The 19,141-nt window shown below is 43.8% G+C and overlaps 1 protein-coding gene across 1 annotated transcript in view; it reads right to left on the reverse strand.

Moving 5' to 3' along the window:
• Nucleotides 1–12,072, reverse strand: part of LOC143925624 (serine protease 27-like) — a 32,101-nt gene extending 20,029 nt beyond the window's left edge. Inside the window, exons 1-3 of the mRNA XM_077450092.1 lie at nt 12,068–12,072; nt 11,867–11,986; nt 3,975–4,017 (exon numbers count right to left, since the gene is read on the reverse strand). Coding sequence (XP_077306218.1) covers nt 3,975–4,017; nt 11,867–11,986; nt 12,068–12,072 — 168 coding nt within the window. The remainder of the gene's footprint in view (nt 1–3,974; nt 4,018–11,866; nt 11,987–12,067) is intronic.
• Nucleotides 12,073–19,141: the final 7,069 nt, after the last annotated feature.

The raw sequence follows: 19,141 nt of genomic DNA on the forward strand, positions 1-19,141 counted from the left end.
TAAATGACTTTTTTTCCTTTAGAAATTTAATTTTGCAGGCCGGCCGCATCATGACGTAGGACGCGGAGTCTAGGGGAGGAGCCGGTGCGAAGTCGACCGGAGCGGGATGTTGGCGGGTTTTATGGAATTCATCCGGAGAGTGAGAGGCTCCGGTGATACGCAGCAGACCTCTTCCCAGCCACCGCTCCGGAGCCTGCCCGCTCCCCAGATGCCACACGGGAAGCGAAAGTAACAGCGGGATCCGCTGTATACACCCTCTCTCCCCCCCTCTCCCTTCCCCCCTGGCCGGATCTCCTCAAACATCCATCGCTATGCCGAGTTCATGCTGTGGCTCAAACTCCAGTATATGAGAGAGAAGGGATGAGGATACATGCAGAAGATAGAATCAAGACGGGACCATAGAATGACAACGTGGAACAGATAAGAAATTGGGTTGTTTATAATGTTGCTGTCTTGTTGATTTATTCTGGCTAGATGGTGCTGTACTGGGTTATGATGGGCAATGTGGTGCAACTAGTCGTGCAGAATTAGAAAGAGCAACGCTGTGCAGACAAAGTGTGTAGGCTCTCTGTAAAACCCACTTTTTCCTTGCTGCCAAATTCGAGCCAGGTTGTGTCGTTTTGGACTGTACTGGATTAAGTAGTATCATCTGCTTGATTATTGTACGCCTTGAAGGCATCAAGGAATTAAGTACATTTACACAAGCTGCACCAGAGAGACCGTTTTCCTCCCTTTTTCTTTCTCCCTTCCCCCCAGGGGGTTACCTCAGACTGGAAACATATATGGCACTTATCGTATTCACACGTAATGGTTTAAAGAGAGGGAAGATGGCCTAATTTGGGCCAAAGGACTATACTGTTAAGGTAAAATAAACTGGACTGTACCCAGGGGCCTACTAACTATAAGATAAATCCAAACTAAAACCCATTTTCTGGAGAACGTTACGGATGCCCTTGAATCTAAGGATTAACATACCAAACTGACTAGAATCATATTGGTCTGTGATTAATAACAAAACTCTATGCGTCATAAATCCTTGAGTTAAATGGCCTACCCCCCCCCCCCCCCCCCCTTTAACGTTCACAAGGGAGAGTTACAAGTCCAAATAAATAAAAGAAGGAGGAGGATTATCGCAGAAGTAACAGGGGACAGGGTGAAAACTACGGTATAATTCCCGATTGCTCATAGAAAAGACAATAAGGGGAATCTTAAATAGGACCCTATTTATTGCGCTCCCCCGCGTCAGGAAAAGACGCTAGGATAACGACAGGTGAATCAGCCTAGTGGGGGGAAGAAGGTAAAATGAGTAAATCCTCTAAACAAAATGCTCGGGGGGGGGCTTAAAAACCCCAAAAAATACAACCGCAGACTGTACAATTAAACAATATTTAACCCAAGGGGGGAGGCCAGGAGGAGAAGGGGCAGAAGGGTTACCCTCAAAATCCGAGAGGAAGAAGGGACTAGATAAAAAAAAAGGAAAAACCAGGGACCACTCTCGTGATGATCTCACAATTGAAAGCGAAATGGAATTGAGCAAAAACGAAGAACATCAGGGAGAGGGCCAAATTATAACGCAGCGAGTATTAAGAGAAATGCTCTCAAATCTTGAAGTTGCTATAAAATTAGAGATTGGTATGTTAAGATCAGATTTGGGAAACTTATTAAATAGAGTGGAAGAAGTGGAGTCAAATATGGAAAGGCAGGCCCAGGAACTAGGGCTTGTGAAGAACCAAATTAAAACAGTATATCAAAACCAGAGAAAAATTTTGTATCAACTTGAGGACCAAGAAAACAGGAACCGCAGACAAAACTTAAGAATACGCTTGGTTCCCGAAAAAAAACAAGAAGATCTGAAGGAAATTATTAAAAATATATTCAGCCCATTCCTGGATTGAAAGGGCCCACCGAATGGGCAGAATAAGGAATGAGGGAACCAGCAAGCCACGTGATATTATAGTCAGATTTAGATTTTGTGAAGATAAGGAAGAGATATGGTCAAGATTAAAGGGGAGAGGAGCATTGAAATATGCAGGGACAGAGTTGCAAGTTTTCCCAGATCTCGCTTCAGAGACATTGACTAGAAAGCGGCTACTGAAACTCCTGCTAGACCAGATGAAAATACAAAATATACGATACAGCTGGGGGTTCCCGGCCTGTCTCGTGGGGTTTAAAGATGGCAGATCAGCCAGACTGGGATTCCCGGAAGAGCTGGTTGGATTTTGTGAGAAATTGGAGATCCAGGTCCCGGCTTTGCTGGGCTGGATGGATGAGGACTGGGGGGTGTCTTGGGGGGGGGGCCTCGGGGGGGGGGTGGAGGGAGGTAGGTGATGTAACTTAGTGGTCTGGGCGTGGGCGGGGGGGGTGTTCCCCCCTCCCCCCCCTCTCCCTAATACAATCTGGGGGAGGGAGGGGGGGAGGCTGAGCACTGTACCCCACCCTAGATCTAAATAAGACTTAGGGACGGTCAGGATTATCGGGTCATTCAATAAGTCGAAGGCAAGATTAAGGCCCAGGGGAAGGGGGAGGAGGGGAGGAGCAGGAAGGCGAGGGGTGGGAGGTGGTCTGGGGAAGGGGGGGGTGGTGGGATGGGGAGGGAAAGATGGGAAGGAAGGAGGGAGGGGAAATCTATGCGGGAGAAGGTATGCCTCTGTGTAGAAGAAAGAAGAGTATTCTATATAGCTACTTAAGAGATCTGAGATGCAAGCCATAAATTTTTTGACGTATAATGTCAAAGGGCTAAACACGCCTAGTAAGAGGCATAAGATTTTGAAGGAACTTAGACACTATAGTGCTGAGGTGATTTTCCTGCAGAAAACCCATTTTTCCCATGAGGCAAATATCAAGCTATATTCACAGGAATTTCCAGTTTGGTATTATGGAGATACGACAACAAGTAGAAGAAGGGGAGTAGCTATAGGGTTTTCAAAGAAGGTACAGTTTAATCTGGAAGATAGACTAGTAGATCCGGAGGGAAGATATCTTGCCTTAAAAGGCAAGTTGAGAGAAGTGGAATGTACCCTGATTAATATATACGCCCCCAACCGTGACCCTATAAAATATGTGGTGGACCTGCTGGGGAAGTTGATGGATTTTGGGAGGGGACCAGCGATCCTGATGGGGGACCTGAACTTTTGTGTCGATCCAGGATTGGATCGTACATCCGGGGTACGGGGGACTAGTGGGGTGCAATTAAAAAGGATAAAACAAAAATTGTATGAATGTCAATTAGTAGACGCATGGAGAGCTCAGCATCCAAACGAGAAAGATTTCACGTTCTATTCCCCCGTGCACGGGATGTACTCCCGGATCGACTACATTTTTGTAGATCATAGAATTCTGGAAATGGTCGAAGAGACTACGATAGAAGCAGCTAGTCTCTCTGACCATTCCCCGGTGAGGATGAAGCTACTATTAAGAAGAGAGGATTTTAGATCTTTTACCTGGCGTTTAAACGAAGGATTAATTCAGGACGCAGAAGGGGAAGAAAGGATTAATAAAGAATTAGAACAATATTTTGAGATCAATGATACTAAAGATATATCAAGCCAAAACTTATGGGAAGCTCACAAAGCTTACATTAGGGGGAAACTGATTTCATTGGGAACTAGGAAAAAAAAAGAGAGAGCGGAAAAAATTAAAATCTTATTGGAGGAAATATTTAGAATAGAACAGCAACATAAAAAAGATGTGAACCAAGATAAAACAATTCTTCAAAAATTAATAACCAAGCGGGATGAATTAAAAACCCTGATGGAACAGGAAACTCAAAAAACGTTCAACCAAATAGCTAGAGATAGGTATTATGGAGACAATAAACCCTCTAAATATCTAGCAAGAAGACTTCAAAAGAAAAAATCTAGAAATTATATAGAAAGAATCCAGACAGGTAAAGGAGATGTGGTTTATAGAACAAGAGAGATAGCGGAAATATTTAAAAACTATTATGAGAAAGTGTATGCAGTAGATCAGCTTACTGGATTTAAGGCAGAGGAAAAGGAATTAAAAATGGAGGAATACCTAGAAAAAGCCCAATTAACAAAAATCACTGAAGTGGAAATGGAACTATTAGAGAGACCTATCTCAGAGGAGGAAGTAAAAAAGGCACTTATGGACTCAGCCTCAGGGAAAAGCCCAGGTCCAGACGGGTTTACCACATTTTATTTTAAGAAATTTAAGAAAATTTTAATCCCGCATCTATGCAATTATATGAATGGTCTTGGGACAGAGTTTGAAATGAGTAAGGAGGCAAGCTTATCATCTATAACGGTTATTCGGAAGGAGGGGAAGGATGAGACGATGTGTGCTAATTATCGGCCTATATCTTTGCTTAATGCCGACACGAAGCTTTTCGCTAAAGTTCTCGCAGGTAGAATGAAGGGCCTGATGAACACACTGGTCCATCCCGACCAGGTGGGCTTTGTATCCGGAAGGGAGGGAAGGGACAATGGGGTGAGAACATCGCTCCTCCTTTCCCAGAGGGGTGGAGGGGAGGACCCGAGTCTGCTCCTGTCGATTGATGCCCAGAAGGCCTTCGACAGGGTAGACTGGGGCTTTATGTTCCGAACCCTGGAGGCAATGGGAATTGGACCAACAATGGTCCAGAGGATTAGGACACTTTACCGTCATCCAACTGCTAGAATTAAGATCAATGGTATGTTATCTCTACCCTTTGAGATGAAAAATGGGACGAGACAGGGGTGTCCCCTGTCACCCCTATTGTTTGTTTTGTCTTTAGAGCCATTGCTTGCCACGATCCGTAATGACCCACAGATTAAGGGATTTGAAATAGGAAAGGAAGAACATAAACTGGCTGCTTTTGCCGATGATGTTCTATTCTATGTTAGTAAACCAAGCAATACTATGCCTGGGCTGATAGAGGCAATAGTACAGTATGGCCAACTCTCGAATTTTAAAATTAACCAAGCAAAATCAGAGGTACTCAATATCAATACAGGTAAATCGGAAAAATGTAGACTTCAAAAAGAGTTTGGGTTCCTCTGGCGGAAGGAATTAAAGTACCTTGGAATAAAACTTACTACCTCAGTGGAGAAAATGTTTAAATTAAATTTCATCTCACTGTTAGATGAAATCAAGAAAGAAAGTAATAGATTGGTAAATAGATCACTGACCTGGATGGGGCATATTAACGCACTTAAGATGTATATTGTGCCAAAAATTCTGTATAAATTCCAGATGATCCCCATGGCAGTACCGAAGTATTATTTCACAAAGATTAAGATGCTGCTAATGGGGTTCATATGGAATAATAAAAAACCGAGAGTCCCTTTCACTACCCTGAAACGAAACAAAAGTCAAGGGGGATTAGCTATACCCGATATACAAAAATACTATAGCGCAGTGGTGCTGTCGAGAGTAGTTGAATGGGTAAGGGAAAATAATAAGGAAAAAAGATGGGTAAACATAGAAAATGCTCTTAGTAAAGCACAGTTAAATAAGATAGTTTGGAATCCACCAAAACACAGGACACTTGATTCGGATACAAATATTTACACACGTAATGCACTTAGGGTGTGGGATAGGACATACAAGCATTTAAATGGCCAATACAACTCCCCACTTATAGAGTTAAAAGAAAATGAATATTTCCCTCCGGGGCTAAAAATTAATAGCGGGAACTGGTTGAAAAAAGAGAAGGCACAGGTTAGGGACATTATAAAAGGGGGGAAGATCTTGTCATTGCACGATTTAAAACACAAAGGGGAATTGGGAAGAATAGATGAGTGGCGGTATCTCCAGTTGGCCCACTTTGTGGGAAGCCTACCACAGCCATTAAAAAAGGAAGAAGAGTGGTCACCTTTTGAGCAGCTTTGTTTAACAGATAACCCTAAGGGGATAATTTCCAAGTTGTACGGGCTTCTGACCGAGAGGGGGGACCTGGGGAGCCCGCCTTTTATACAGAAATGGGAAAAGGAACTAGGCACACAATGCGATAAAAGCACTCAGGGGAAAATTTATAAACTTATACACAGGTCGGCAGCCGATAGTAGCACAGTAGAAATGAATTATAAATGTATCTCTAGATGGTATGCTACCCCAGACAAAACCTATAAATTTCAACCAAGTAAGTCAGGAGATTGTTGGAGGGGATGTAGAGAATTAGGAACAATGTCCCATCTGTGGTGGAGCTGTCCTAAAATTAATAAATATTGGAAAAGGATTCTTCATTACGTAAAAGAAATTACAAACATTATAATCCCAGAGGACCCATGGATAGTGTTATTCCACGGCACTAGAGAGGAAATTAAAAAGTATCAAGAATCACTGGTCCCACATCTCTTAAATGCTGCTAAAAGATTGATACCCAAGAATTGGCAAAAAGAAGAAAGCCCATCAATCTGGGAATGGATTGATGCAGTGGAGGTAACTTATTGTATGACTAGGCGAAGGGAAAGCCATGATGATAAGGGATTGATAGTAGTAGACAAATGGCGAGAGTGGAAAAAATTAAAAAAAACATGGAGTTATGCTGAGCATATAAGAATATAAAAAGGAAAAATAGAGGTCGACTTAAATCTCCCGCATAGTTAGTTAGAAGAGGCGGTGGGTGGGAGATGGGGGGGGGGGGGGAGAGGTAAGATAGAAGGAGTGAAAAGTATGTAAGAGTAAACCTGATACCGTGTTTTCTTATCTATTTCATGGAAAAATAAAGGAATTTTTGTAGTATAAATTAAAATAAAAAAGCTACAATGATGTGAAGACGAGGACAATGTAAATGAACGTAAAGTTGATTGGACCTCATGAAAAATTTGCTGAAGTAGCAACAAAAGAAAAAAAAAAAAAAAAGAATTGTAATTTTGCTCTCTGACTTCTTAAAACACAGGAATAATGCGCCACTTTAATGCGCCACTTTACAGGCATACTATAGACACCCCCCCAGGTAGGAAATTTAAAGGAATATTTCACTTTCATTGTTTCACTTACATTCGACTCGAACATCGGGCTCGTCCCTAATATTAAACTAGTGACAGAGTGATAGCTGCGTGAGCCTGCGCAGGAAGGACATGATGGGGAGCGACTTGGATCTACCTTTATTGATGATGTCGGCCGTGGCCTGATTGTCCATGGTGAAGAGCACCCTCTGTCCTGTCCAAGTGTGGCCCCAGGCCTGGGCACCTGCCACAAAGGGATACATCTCGAAGAGTCATGAAGACTGGGTGAAAGCAGAAATTTAAGAGAATTTCTGTGGGCCAAGGTTTGGCGACCCAGTGGCAGCCGAAAATGCCTGCGAAGCCCGTGGAGGCTGCAGCATCGGTGCCCACCTGTAATGTCTCGGCTGACACTGCCAGAATGAACATTGAAATGCCATTCCAGATGGTGAAGAACTTGTCTCACATAGCTAAATCTGCTACTACTGCTTGGTCTAGTTTGAGAAATAATCCTCATCGCGAAGTTCAGCATCCCTAGTAGGAATTGCAACTGCCTCATGGTGAACCCTTGCGACCGGGTGAAGTCGTGGATAACTGGTATGAGCTAGTTTGTCAGGAGGCAGGCTAGCCTGTATGACACGTGTGTCTGGAATGACACCTAGGGAGGTGATAGAGTGTGCTGGGCCTTCCACTTAATGCCTGGCTATGGGCACATTGAGGTTGCTGAACACTATTCTCAACCTGTCTCGATCTGCCGGTGGTGTGCCTGGTTGTTCGATGAGCAAGTAGTCATCAAGATCGTGGATAACGTCTAACAGTGGGCCTGGTGTAACTTTTATCTGAAATAAACTGGCCCATCCCTGGCATGCGACTGACTCTGGGGAAGATGCGAACTGTACATTCTTTTTTTTACCTGGGGAGATAAAGTCCAACCTGGTACCAGATGGAAACCTGAACTAACCTTAGGGAGAAAGACAGAGAATAGATGAGTGGCCCACATGCCACTGCAGATGAATGGCCAATCGGGTGCCACTGCGTGTTTGTGTGGCTGATTGTGTGCCACTGAGGTATGTTTTCAAGTAAGTTTGTATGCAGGTTTGCACGTAGGTGCGTGCCACAAAGTGTTTTATACTACTGGAGATGATATTGTGCGGTTGTAAGGGTCTCAACGATGGTCAGGTTGCTGGGACAATATTGCGTGCTTGCAAGGGTCTCGATGAGTATGAGATTTGTTTTGAGACGACATTGCGTCATTGCAAGGGTCTCAGTCAGGTTTGCTGAGACGATATTGCATGGTCGTAAGGGTTTCAATCTGGTTTGCTGAGACGATATTGCGTGGTTTCAAGGGTCTCAGTGTCAGGCTGCTGAGACAATATTGCTTGATTGCAAGGGTCTCGATGAGTGTGAGGTGTTTTTTTTTGATACTGCGAGGTCGCAAGGGTCTCAAACGAGTGTCAAGCGGCTGATACGATTTTGTATGGCTGCAAGGGTTTGAACAGGTGTCAGGTTGCTGAGACGAGATTGCAGGGTTGAAAAGGTCTAGACAAGTGTAAGGTTGCTGAAACGATATTGCGTTTTGCAAGGGTCTCAAATGAGTGTCAGGCTGCTGAGATGATATTGTGTTTGCAAGGGTCTCAACAAGAGTTTCAGGCTGCTAAGATGATTTGTCTGGCTGCAAGGGTCTCAATGGGTATTGGGTATGCAGAGAAGATATTGAATTTGCAAGTGTATTGATGAGTGTGAGGCTGCTGAGACGATATTGGGTTTGCAAGGGTCTCAACAAGAGTGTCAGGCTGCTGAAACCATTTGTCTGGCTTCAATTCAAAAGACAAAATGAGTATGGGACTTTAAATGAGGCAGGCTCAAAAACAATGTAGAAATTTTATTATTAATTATACATGAATGTCAGGGAGCGTTTCTATGTGACCAATACGTGTTCAATACATGTACAGACATGACATCCGAGTAAACATGATATAGAACTTGATAATCATAACAGGGAAAAAGATTTATACAAATTTCCAAAGAACTAGTACAGTAATAATATACAATAGAATTCAAAAAATTTTTGTAAAAAATTATGGAAATGTGAGGGATTGCATCCTCAATAGCTGAACGCGTTTTGTCGGTTGACCGACTCATCAGGAGCGAATATATAATGTCTGTAAATAATGAATAATAACAAGTCACATATTATGAGTATCGCCTCTGGTCTATATCATTATAATATTGTATAAAGTACCATCATCCAGAAATTGTAGTTTTTAAGGGAAAAGGGCTTAAATGGAAATACCGGGTAGTCGCTCACACCAACCCCATATGTAGTTCCATTCAGCCATATAATAGATTGGACTATACCGGTACTTGGTAATGGAAAAACACTAATGAAATTTAAAATCAATATAATTTTAATAAAGATATAAAACAAAACAGTAATGAAATATCACTTGAAGGGGTACAGTAATATGCACATCACAGTTGAGGTATTCCTGACGGGTTCTCCATAGGGAACATTCAACCGTAGAGAGTGCACAACAAATTTCCTCGACTAGTTTCGCGGGAAAAGGCCCGCTTCCTCAGGAGGATATCTATATAAAAGTATCACAATCATTAGATAATACATACATATAAGGATATAAGCAATACAGTTATCATAATGTTATTCATTTTACATACACAAATTCCCTATATGTTTAAAAAGGAGATCAGCTCACCCTACTTCAAGGAACAGGCTGCAGGCAGAGAGATCCATAAAGTCCCCCCACGGTGAACATGGGGGATTGGTAAACGCCGGCTCTGGGTAAATAAGGTTATAATAATTTATCAATTAAGTAAGGGTATATCTTGGGTTAAGAAAGGGAGGGAGGGGGGGGGAAACCTTGTGATGGGTAAATCAGTGAAGTTAGGTGAGGGGAAGAGGGGGGGGGGGGGGTAGTTAAGATTGACTTAAAGTCTGGGATAATGAGTCACGAGAGCCACGTTGAAAAATGGTCCAAGTGACTGCATATAATTCCAGAGGTATAAAGTCAAAAAAGTGAATAAACCAAAAAGCTTGCATCTAAATATTTTATATAAATATATGTGAAAATTGTTAACAGTCCAACCGTGAATAGCCAAGTGTATCCATATGGATTAAACAGTGTGGGGGGAGGGGGAGGAAAAAACCTCCACCAAGTTAAGGATCCTTAATTCCAAAAGAGATTACAATAAGAACAGGTCGGCTTACCACAAAGCCAATCAAAAAATCGTATAAAGACAGGGCACCAAGGTTGAGATGGTTAATCAAGCTTGTAAGGATTTACCCATCACGAGGTTCTTTCCCCCCCCCCCCCCCCCCTCCCTCCCTTTCTTAACCCAAGATATACCCTTACTTAATTGATAAATTATTATAACCTTATTTACCCAGAGCCGGCGTTTACCAATCCCCCATGTTCACCGTGGGGGGACTTTATGGATCTCTCTGCCTGCAGCCTGTTCCTTGAAGTAGGGTGAGCTGATCTCCTTTTTAAACATATAGGGAATTTGTGTATGTAAAATGAATAACATTATGATAACTGTATTGCTTATATCCTTATATGTATGTATTATCTAATGATTGTGATACTTTTATATAGATATCCTCCTGAGGAAGCGGGCCTTTTCCCGCGAAACTAGTCGAGGAAATTTGTTGTGCACTCTCTACGGTTGAATGTTCCCTATGGAGAACCCGTCAGGAATACCTCAACTGTGATGTGCATATTACTGTACCCCTTCAAGTGATATTTCATTACTGTTTTGTTTTATATCTTTATTAAAATTATATTGATTTTAAATTTCATTAGTGTTTTTCCATTACCAAGTACCGGTATAGTCCAATCTATTATATGGCTGAATGGAACTACATATGGGGTTGGTGTGAGCGACTACCCGGTATTTCCATTTAAGCCCTTTTCCCTTAAAAAAGAATAATAACAAGTGTTCTAAATTAAAAAGCCCATAGTATAAGAAATATTATATATAAATTAATTTTATATAGAAAAAAGATGGTCAAGTCCACAGAACTTACACCCCATAGGAATGCCGAGCATGAGTTGTCCCGGTGTGCATGGGTCGCCGCATCAAGCCTCCCCCGGGAGCTGAGGCGCAGAGAGTCCGCCCAGACCTTTTTTTACTATGTGCGACCCATTTTGGGGGGACACCCACGCAATATTTTTTTTTAATCTTGGTTCGGGGGGTTCCCCTTAATATTTATACCAGACCCAAAGGGCCTGGGAATGGACTGGGGGGAATCCCATGCTGTTTTTTTCAATGGCTTTCTATGTGTATTGCCGGGACTGACAATTCATTATAGCCATGAGTAGTTTTAAATAACTTTTTTTCCTTTAGAAATGTCATTTTGCTCTTGGACTGTTCTAAACACGGGAAACATGTTCCACTTTACAGGCATACTATAGACACTCCCCAAGTATGAAATTTTAATTTTAATTCTTTTATTGTTTCATTTTAAGCATCATTAAAATCAGTGCTTCTGAAAAAACTGCAGTTTTTAAAACTTTTTTTTGCATTGATACATGTCCCCTGGGGCAGTACCCAGGTCCCCAAACACTTTTTATGACAATAACTTGCATATGAGCCTTTAAAATTAGCACTTTTGATTATTCATGTTCGTGTCCCATAGACTTTAAAGTTATTCGCATGTTCGAACAAATTTTTTGTCTATTCGCATGTTCTGCTGTGAACCGGGGGGTTCGGCTCATCCCTACTTAGCAAGCAACACACTGAAGGCCTCTTGCCCCAGAGCAGCGATAGGCTAAATTAGACACATCTTAGCCTTTATTTCTTATTGCCACACGCAGCAGGTCCTTTCTTACTAAACAATCAGGCTATACCTAGCTGGCGTCCAGCACTTTCTGTCCTTACATGACCCTAGTAAATCATCAGTATTTACAGCCCATGCTGTCAGGTCCCTCCTGCACCTGTAGTCAGTGGCAAACGCCTACCTGTCACAAGTACCATCTTCAGAGGAATGTCTCAAATCCTTAGCCATTGTCTGATTGGGCTTTTGCCCAGCCTGGTCTTCCAAGCAGACATCTACTTGGCCTTCTATGGTTTTCTGTGACCTAGTGAATTTACCGTTAACAGCACCGGCAGTCAAACACTGCTCAGACGCCACCTAACTCGCCTTCAAGACCACTACTCACTGCATCTTACAGTCTCTTACACACCCAACAAGCTAGTCCTTGGGTCGACATCAACCTGTTTAAAACCAACAACGCAGGGGCGTGGCTTGGCGCATTGAGCTGTGAGACGTGTCTTCACTCAGCTCCCAGACTCCTCGGCTCCACGGACCATATAACGGCCAGAAACTGGGCTTATAAAACCACCCATGGAGAAAGACAAGCCTAATGCTCTGAAGGGCACCAGCGGGACACAGCAGGGAGGTGATTTGGAGGATTTTTTTGGCAGATCCTGGTCTGCTTCACAGCGCCATCAGGAATCCAAGATGGCGCCGGCCCCACCATCTCCAGCATGCTCTGACTCAGCTCTGCACACTCAAATGAGCTCCCAAATCCAGTTCTCACTCTCTGGAAACAATGACCTCCTTGACAGACTAACAAGGAGCCACTCTAATGCCTCCCTGCGCTCAGGTGACGGCAACGACTGGGACATGGAGGCTCAGATAAGGTCCCTACACAACTACATCAGATCCCTGCCCACTAAAGCAGATTTTGAGCATTGTGTGCACAGAAATGAAAAGACATACAAGAAAAAGGATGTCGGAACAAGCTTTGGAGGACATCGAAAGCAATGTAGAAGGTCTTAGCAACTCTGTGCAGGCTCATGACAGAATCCTCAATACTCACACGATTGTGCTGCAGCAACTCATTTACCAACAAGACTATATTGAAAATCGTAATCGTCGCAACAACATACGCATTCGGGGGATCCCTGAATCGATCAAATCTAAAATTCTACCCACAGCCGTGACAGCCATTTTTAATCAGCTGCTTCAAGGATGACCTCATCGAACTGGACCGGGTACACCGAACCTCAGGCCCCCGAACCCCTGACCCCTCCTTTGTACATGACACTTTGTGCAGGGTCCACTTTTACAAGATCAAGTAGAACATAATGAGAGCTGCTAGTGCACAGCACACGATCCTCTTCAACATCACTTGTGATGCTTCTCCCTGATCTCTCCCACCAAACGCTGGAGATCAGGAAAGCATTGAAACCACTTACTCAGCTTCTGCAATCAACGCAGATAAAATATCAATGGCGATTTCCATTTCACCTCCGAGTGCATCACGAGGGCAAGATCACCATCTTCCGTACCTTGAATGACTTACTTTCATTCCTTAGCATACTGAAGCTACCGCAAGTCTCCCTGCCAGATTTGCCATTTACCCCAACTACTCCTGGATTACCCTTCACCCCACAATGGCAGAAACAGGGCAGCAAACCCCAGATCCACACCTCAGCAAGTTCCCAATGACTGAACTCTACCTAGAAAACCCTTTGGGGTTCTTTTTTCTCTTCCTCAGGGATCGCCCCTGTAACACTTGGAGGCCTACATAGGCATTTTGCATGATTGTCCTCCTGTTTACCAGCTATGTTGTTATTTCCTACAGATGGTTTTGTCTTCTTCTTATTTTTCCAACCTCATGCATCCACCCCCCTGATGCTCACAGATTCATATGATCTTGACTGACACCAGCACATACGTGGGCTAAGCAACTACCACTCAACAAGGACTCCCTCACATTATCTTCCCCCAGCTCAGCCCCTACCTAAAATGCTGAGTTTCGCATATCTAGTCTAGTCTAGTCCTGGCCTTTTGGAGCCACCTAATGGCCTTTATTGTTAAGGTTTTTCTCTTTTTAATTCTGACCTGTTGGAGACATTCCCCATTTACACTGTATGCAATTATATTTTTGTCACCATTAGCAACGTATGGCTTGGGGAAATGTGATTGTGACAATTACCTTTGTAAATATAAGGTCTTTCTGCTTTTTATTAATTCTTCTTTATTCTATCTCTGTTCCTTTTTTTTTTCTTTTTTTTCTTTCTCTCCATCTTTTCCTCTCTCCCCCTTGGTCCCTTCTTGCCCCACGCCTCTTCCAACTCTGTCCTTCATACAGAGAGCTGCTGACACAGGAGACACCCACCAATTTTTTACACCGTTTATTCACCCTGACACTATGTGGCTAATGACGATTCAATTGCATTAGCATCCTTTAATTGCAGAGGGTTTAACACCCCGGAGAAGCGGAGCCAGATACTATACCACTTTCATAAAATGCACACCAAAATTCTGTTGTTACAGGAAACGCATTTTCGCACAGGATCCACCCCCACCCTACGTAATAGATATTACTCAGTGGTACCACAGTACCAATCCCCACGCCAAATCCAAAGGTGTTTCCCTCGCTTTTCATAAATCTTTCAACCCTGAAGTATTGGACTCTCTCATTGATGGGGCTGGGCGTTTCATCTTTTTAAAACTAAAACGAAACAATTTTATATTTACAGTGGCTAACATCTACGTTCCCAATGTAGACCAGAACCGATTCCTCTCGTCTGTCCTCACCAGACTATCCTCATTTGGGGGCCCCTGCCTCATTATCGGTGGAGACCTCAATATCGCCTTGTCCCCTTCCGCAGACAAGTCCTCTCCCTTCCCTACACTCACATGAATCAAAGCTCTGCTACACGCCTCCCATCTGGTGGATGCTTGGCGGGTCCAGCATCCCACAGAGAGGGATTACAGCCATTATTTTGCAGTACACAACTCATATAGCAGACTTTATACTTTTTTAATGTCACAATCCCTGCTAGATACCCCCCTTAAAACTTCCATAGGTCACCTACTCTGGTCCGACCACGCCCCCATATACCTGACCCTGCTCCCACCCCTGACAACCCGTAGAGGCACACATTGGCGACTCAATGACTATTTACTACGAGACTCTGTCTGTATAGCCAAGATCTCCAAAATGATCAAGAATTTTGCGTCTGACCACTCCTCGGACACCACCTCCCCCTTTAATCAGTGGGAAACTCTAAAATGTGTAGTGCGGGGATGGCATATGCCGTCTCCTCTCCAACATTGCAGAACTCGAACTCATCCACAAACAAAACCTAGACCATGCCATCTTTGTGCAACTATCAAATGCCAGAAGAGACCTACTCCTACTTCTGGACTCGTACTCCCTAATCGCTAGAGACAAGGCACGTAACCATTATTACTCCCTAGCCAATAAATGCAGTAAACATCTAGCGAGGACCCTCTGCCCCAGGCCCCCCGCCATTCCATCCCCTTTATTACCCAACCCAATCAAGACAAGATGTTCCACACATCAGGCATCTCTGCTTCTTTTAGACAATACTATTCCCAGCTTTACAATTTATCATCAGCTCCACATGCCCAGACAACCCTCCCCATGGACGAGATGCAAGACTACATTGCGGAAACAGCACTGCCAACCATTAACGCCTCGGATTCTCTAGAGCTCGATAAACCTTTAATCACATCTGAATTTTTACAAGCTATCAAAGGTCTGAAAATAGGCAAATGCCCTGGCCCAGACGGATATACACCATGTTTCTACAAAACATTTGCCCCTCAACTAGCACCGCTTATTGCAAAAGCTTACAATTCCATTGATGAACTTAATTTACCCTCCAAGGTGCTATTGTCTGCCAACATTTCCATAATACCGAAGCCAGGCAAGGATCCCTCTCAATGTGGTAGCTACCAGCAGATATCTTTGCTCAACATAGATTTGAAATTGTTCGTAAAGGTACTGGCCACTCGTTTATCCCCCCTCCTTCCGAGAGTGATCCACAATGACCAGGTGGGGTGTGTCCCTGGCCGTGAGGCGAGGGACAATACCACTAAAACAATCTATCTCATCTCCTTCATACAACGTAAAAACCTGAAAGCCTGCCTTTTATCCTTCAACGCCGAAAAGGCGTTCGATAGGGTTAACTGGAGATTCTTACGTCTCTCACTGGAACAACTAGGCCTCGGAACGACCTTTATCACAAAAGTAATGTCCCTATACTCCCAGCCTTCTGCATCGGTGCTGGTAAATGGCACTGCATCGGAATCCTTTGACATCATGAATGGCACACGGCAGGGATGCCCCCTTTCTCCTCTTCTGTTTGTCATAGTGATGGAACACCTTGCCTGTGCCATTCACTGAGCGCCTCCATCCACGGAATCCCAACGCCCTCTTCCCATCACAAACTATCTCTATATGCTGATGACCTTTTGGTCTACTTGCAAAACCCACATGTTTCCCTACCATCCCTCTTCGGGGAATTCCGCAGGTTCTGCGCCCTCAGCAATTTTAAACTTAATTTAGCTAAAACGGAAGCTCTTAACGTATCCCTCCCTCTCACCCCATTGTCCCTCATAAAATCAAACTTTTTTTTCCAATGGAAGACTACTGGGATTACTATACCCTCTAATCTCTCCAACATATTCTCCCTGAACTATGTTCCTCTACCCTCCCGCATTAGAAAAGATCTGGAAGAATGGGGGGGGGGGGGGGAGTCCTCCTTGCCGTGGTTTAGATGGATCAATACTCTTAGGATGGACATTCTACCTAAGCTTCTCTATCTTTTCCAGATGATCCCTATTATAGTTCCCAAATCCTTCTTTATCTCCCTACGCTCCCTCACAATTAGATTCACGTGGGCTACCTAGGGTTAAACATAGACTGCTTACCCTTACGAAATTACAGGACGAGGAGGGTCTCCCTGACTTTGAGCTCTACTACAAAGCCTCACATTTGTCACGCGTCTTAGAGTGGTTCACCCGTCCATTCCAGAAGGCGTCAGTCTCAATAGAAAAAGACATGACTCCGGTATACTTACGAGCCCTCCTATGTGGTCATGAACATGACTATGCACATTTACCCACTCCCTCACACCTCACATTTGCCTCTCTCAAACTATGGTATTATAGAGGGTTAGGTACAATCTTATCCTCTGACCCGCCACCTCCCTGTTCGACAATCCAACGCTCCCCCAGAGGATGGGAGCGACATCCCTGGGGCCATTTAAATGTTCTGATTGGCCCCAAGCACATTCTTTCATACATCCCCAACAAGGATTGCCGGTTCTCCCGGCAGGATCCTGCGACTGGCTCACCGCCGTGCATATAGCTACATTTACCAAGCATCTACACTCTTCTTCCCAGACTCACCGTCCCTACTCTAAATATGAAGAGCTATGTTCATTACCTGAAACACCTAGACACCTCCTCTCATCCTTATACAGCCTACTACAAGCTCTCACACACGACCAGTTGCCTCCTTACACCAGGATGTTGTCAACAGACCTGGACGAGGATATCTCCAGATCAGATTGGCAGACCTCGTTCCACTTTACCCATAAATCGACAATTTCCTGCTACTCCCAGGAAAAGAACTATAAGATATAGTCAAGGTGGTACAGGGACCCCGCAACTCTGCATAATATCTTCCTATCGGCCCCAGCCTCTTGCTGGCGATGTAGCGCCTCTATTGGGAACTATCTACACATCTGGTTGGACTGCAAGAGGATCAGCCCTTTCTGGACACAGGTGTTTGAATGCTACAATAAACTCTATGATGAAACATTACCGACCTCCCCAAGGATTGCTCTTCTCTCCATACTCCCTGGGTCCATAACAAAACAGAAGCGGAGCATATTAAGCTTTTTCATGTCTTCTGTAAGACAACTCATCCCAGCCTATTGGAAGACTGCAACCACTCCTCCATTGTCACGTTGGGTTTCAATCATGAATGACACTATGAGAATGGAGGAGATGCTGGTACTTGACAATGACTCATACGATAAGTACCTGATACTTTGGTCTGTCTGGCTCCGCTTCTCCAATTCTGACACCCTCCTGAATTTTCTCCCGAACTTGCGAGGAATTTCCCCACAAGCTTCTCACCCCTGAACTGCACCATCTTACGGGTATCCTAACCTGTTCATTTCTATCCAGATACTCACTCCCACATGAAAATGTCCCCTCAGCAGCTCTCTAGCTCCTCTCTGATCCCCCCCCCCCTCTTTTTTCTTTCCTTCCTCACCCCCCTCTCTCCATTCCTATCTTCTCCCACGATCTGTTTTTTTTTTTCCTTTTGTTCTCTTTTGTTAGTCTCTTAATTACTTTATCCTAACTTACATATGTTAACTTTTACTACGAGCAAAGAAATTCTCTTTGTTATCAGAGGACGGTCTCACATGCTAGCATAATATTACTATAGAAATGGGAGTCCGGCTGTGGGCGATAGCCACTGGGCCGACTTCCAATGATTATTATGACTGCCCCTGGATTGTGTATTCCCTGATGTTCATTGTGTTTTTTGTTAAACTCTCAATAAAAATATATTCAACACTAAAACCAACAACGCTTGGTGCCCTTTTTGAATGGCTCCCTGAGTGGTAGCCAATTCATCAAACATGTCAGGATCCTTCTAGTCAACTTGGGCCTTGAACCCAGATGGTTCTCAGGACACTCCTTCAGAATTGGAGCAGCTTCTGCGGCATCCCAGCACGGGGTACCAGACCATGTGATCAATAGTTTAGGCAGATGGAAGTCCACTTGCTTCACTACGTACATTCCAAATCCTCAGCTGGAAATGGCACAGGGCTTCACCCAGCAAGCGTAATAAACCACTGAACCAATAAAGACTTTTGCTCCCTTTTCTTGGCATACCGACCAGACCACCAAGACACACCTCAGGTCTATTTATGTTGTATGTCTTGTCAAGTGTTTATGTGATCCATATCAGTCTCAGTCTATGGGCCACGACCATAAGTAGGAAGGCCAGTATGGTAGCCTGAATTTATGGGAGGGGCCCGGGGGGGGGGGTATTTAAGCAGCCCACTCGCCCATGCTCTTTGTTGGTTCCTGTGTGCGATACACTCCCTCCCTTCCCTTTTCAGGGCTCTTCTCAAACATTTCCTTCTCCCTATTTACCCATTACTTAGCTTGGGTATGCCCCCTTTTCTTGGCATACCGACCAGACCACCAAGGCACACCTCAGGTCAATTTATGTTGTATGTCTTGTCACGTGCTTATGTGATCCATATCCGTTTCAGTCTTGGGGTCATGACCCTAAAAAAAAAAATATATATATATATATATATATATATATATATATATATATATATATATACATATATGTATATATATATATATATATATATATATATTGTAGAGGGTCAGCCTGGGGCAGAGTTAAGAGGGGGTTAATTGAAGAAGGCAGGTA

The sequence above is a fragment of the Lithobates pipiens genome, unplaced genomic scaffold (assembly GCF_037356315.1).
Source record: "Lithobates pipiens isolate NorthernLeopardFrog02 unplaced genomic scaffold, aLitPip1_a1.2 Scaffold_22, whole genome shotgun sequence".
Taxonomy (NCBI): domain Eukaryota; kingdom Metazoa; phylum Chordata; class Amphibia; order Anura; family Ranidae; genus Lithobates; species Lithobates pipiens.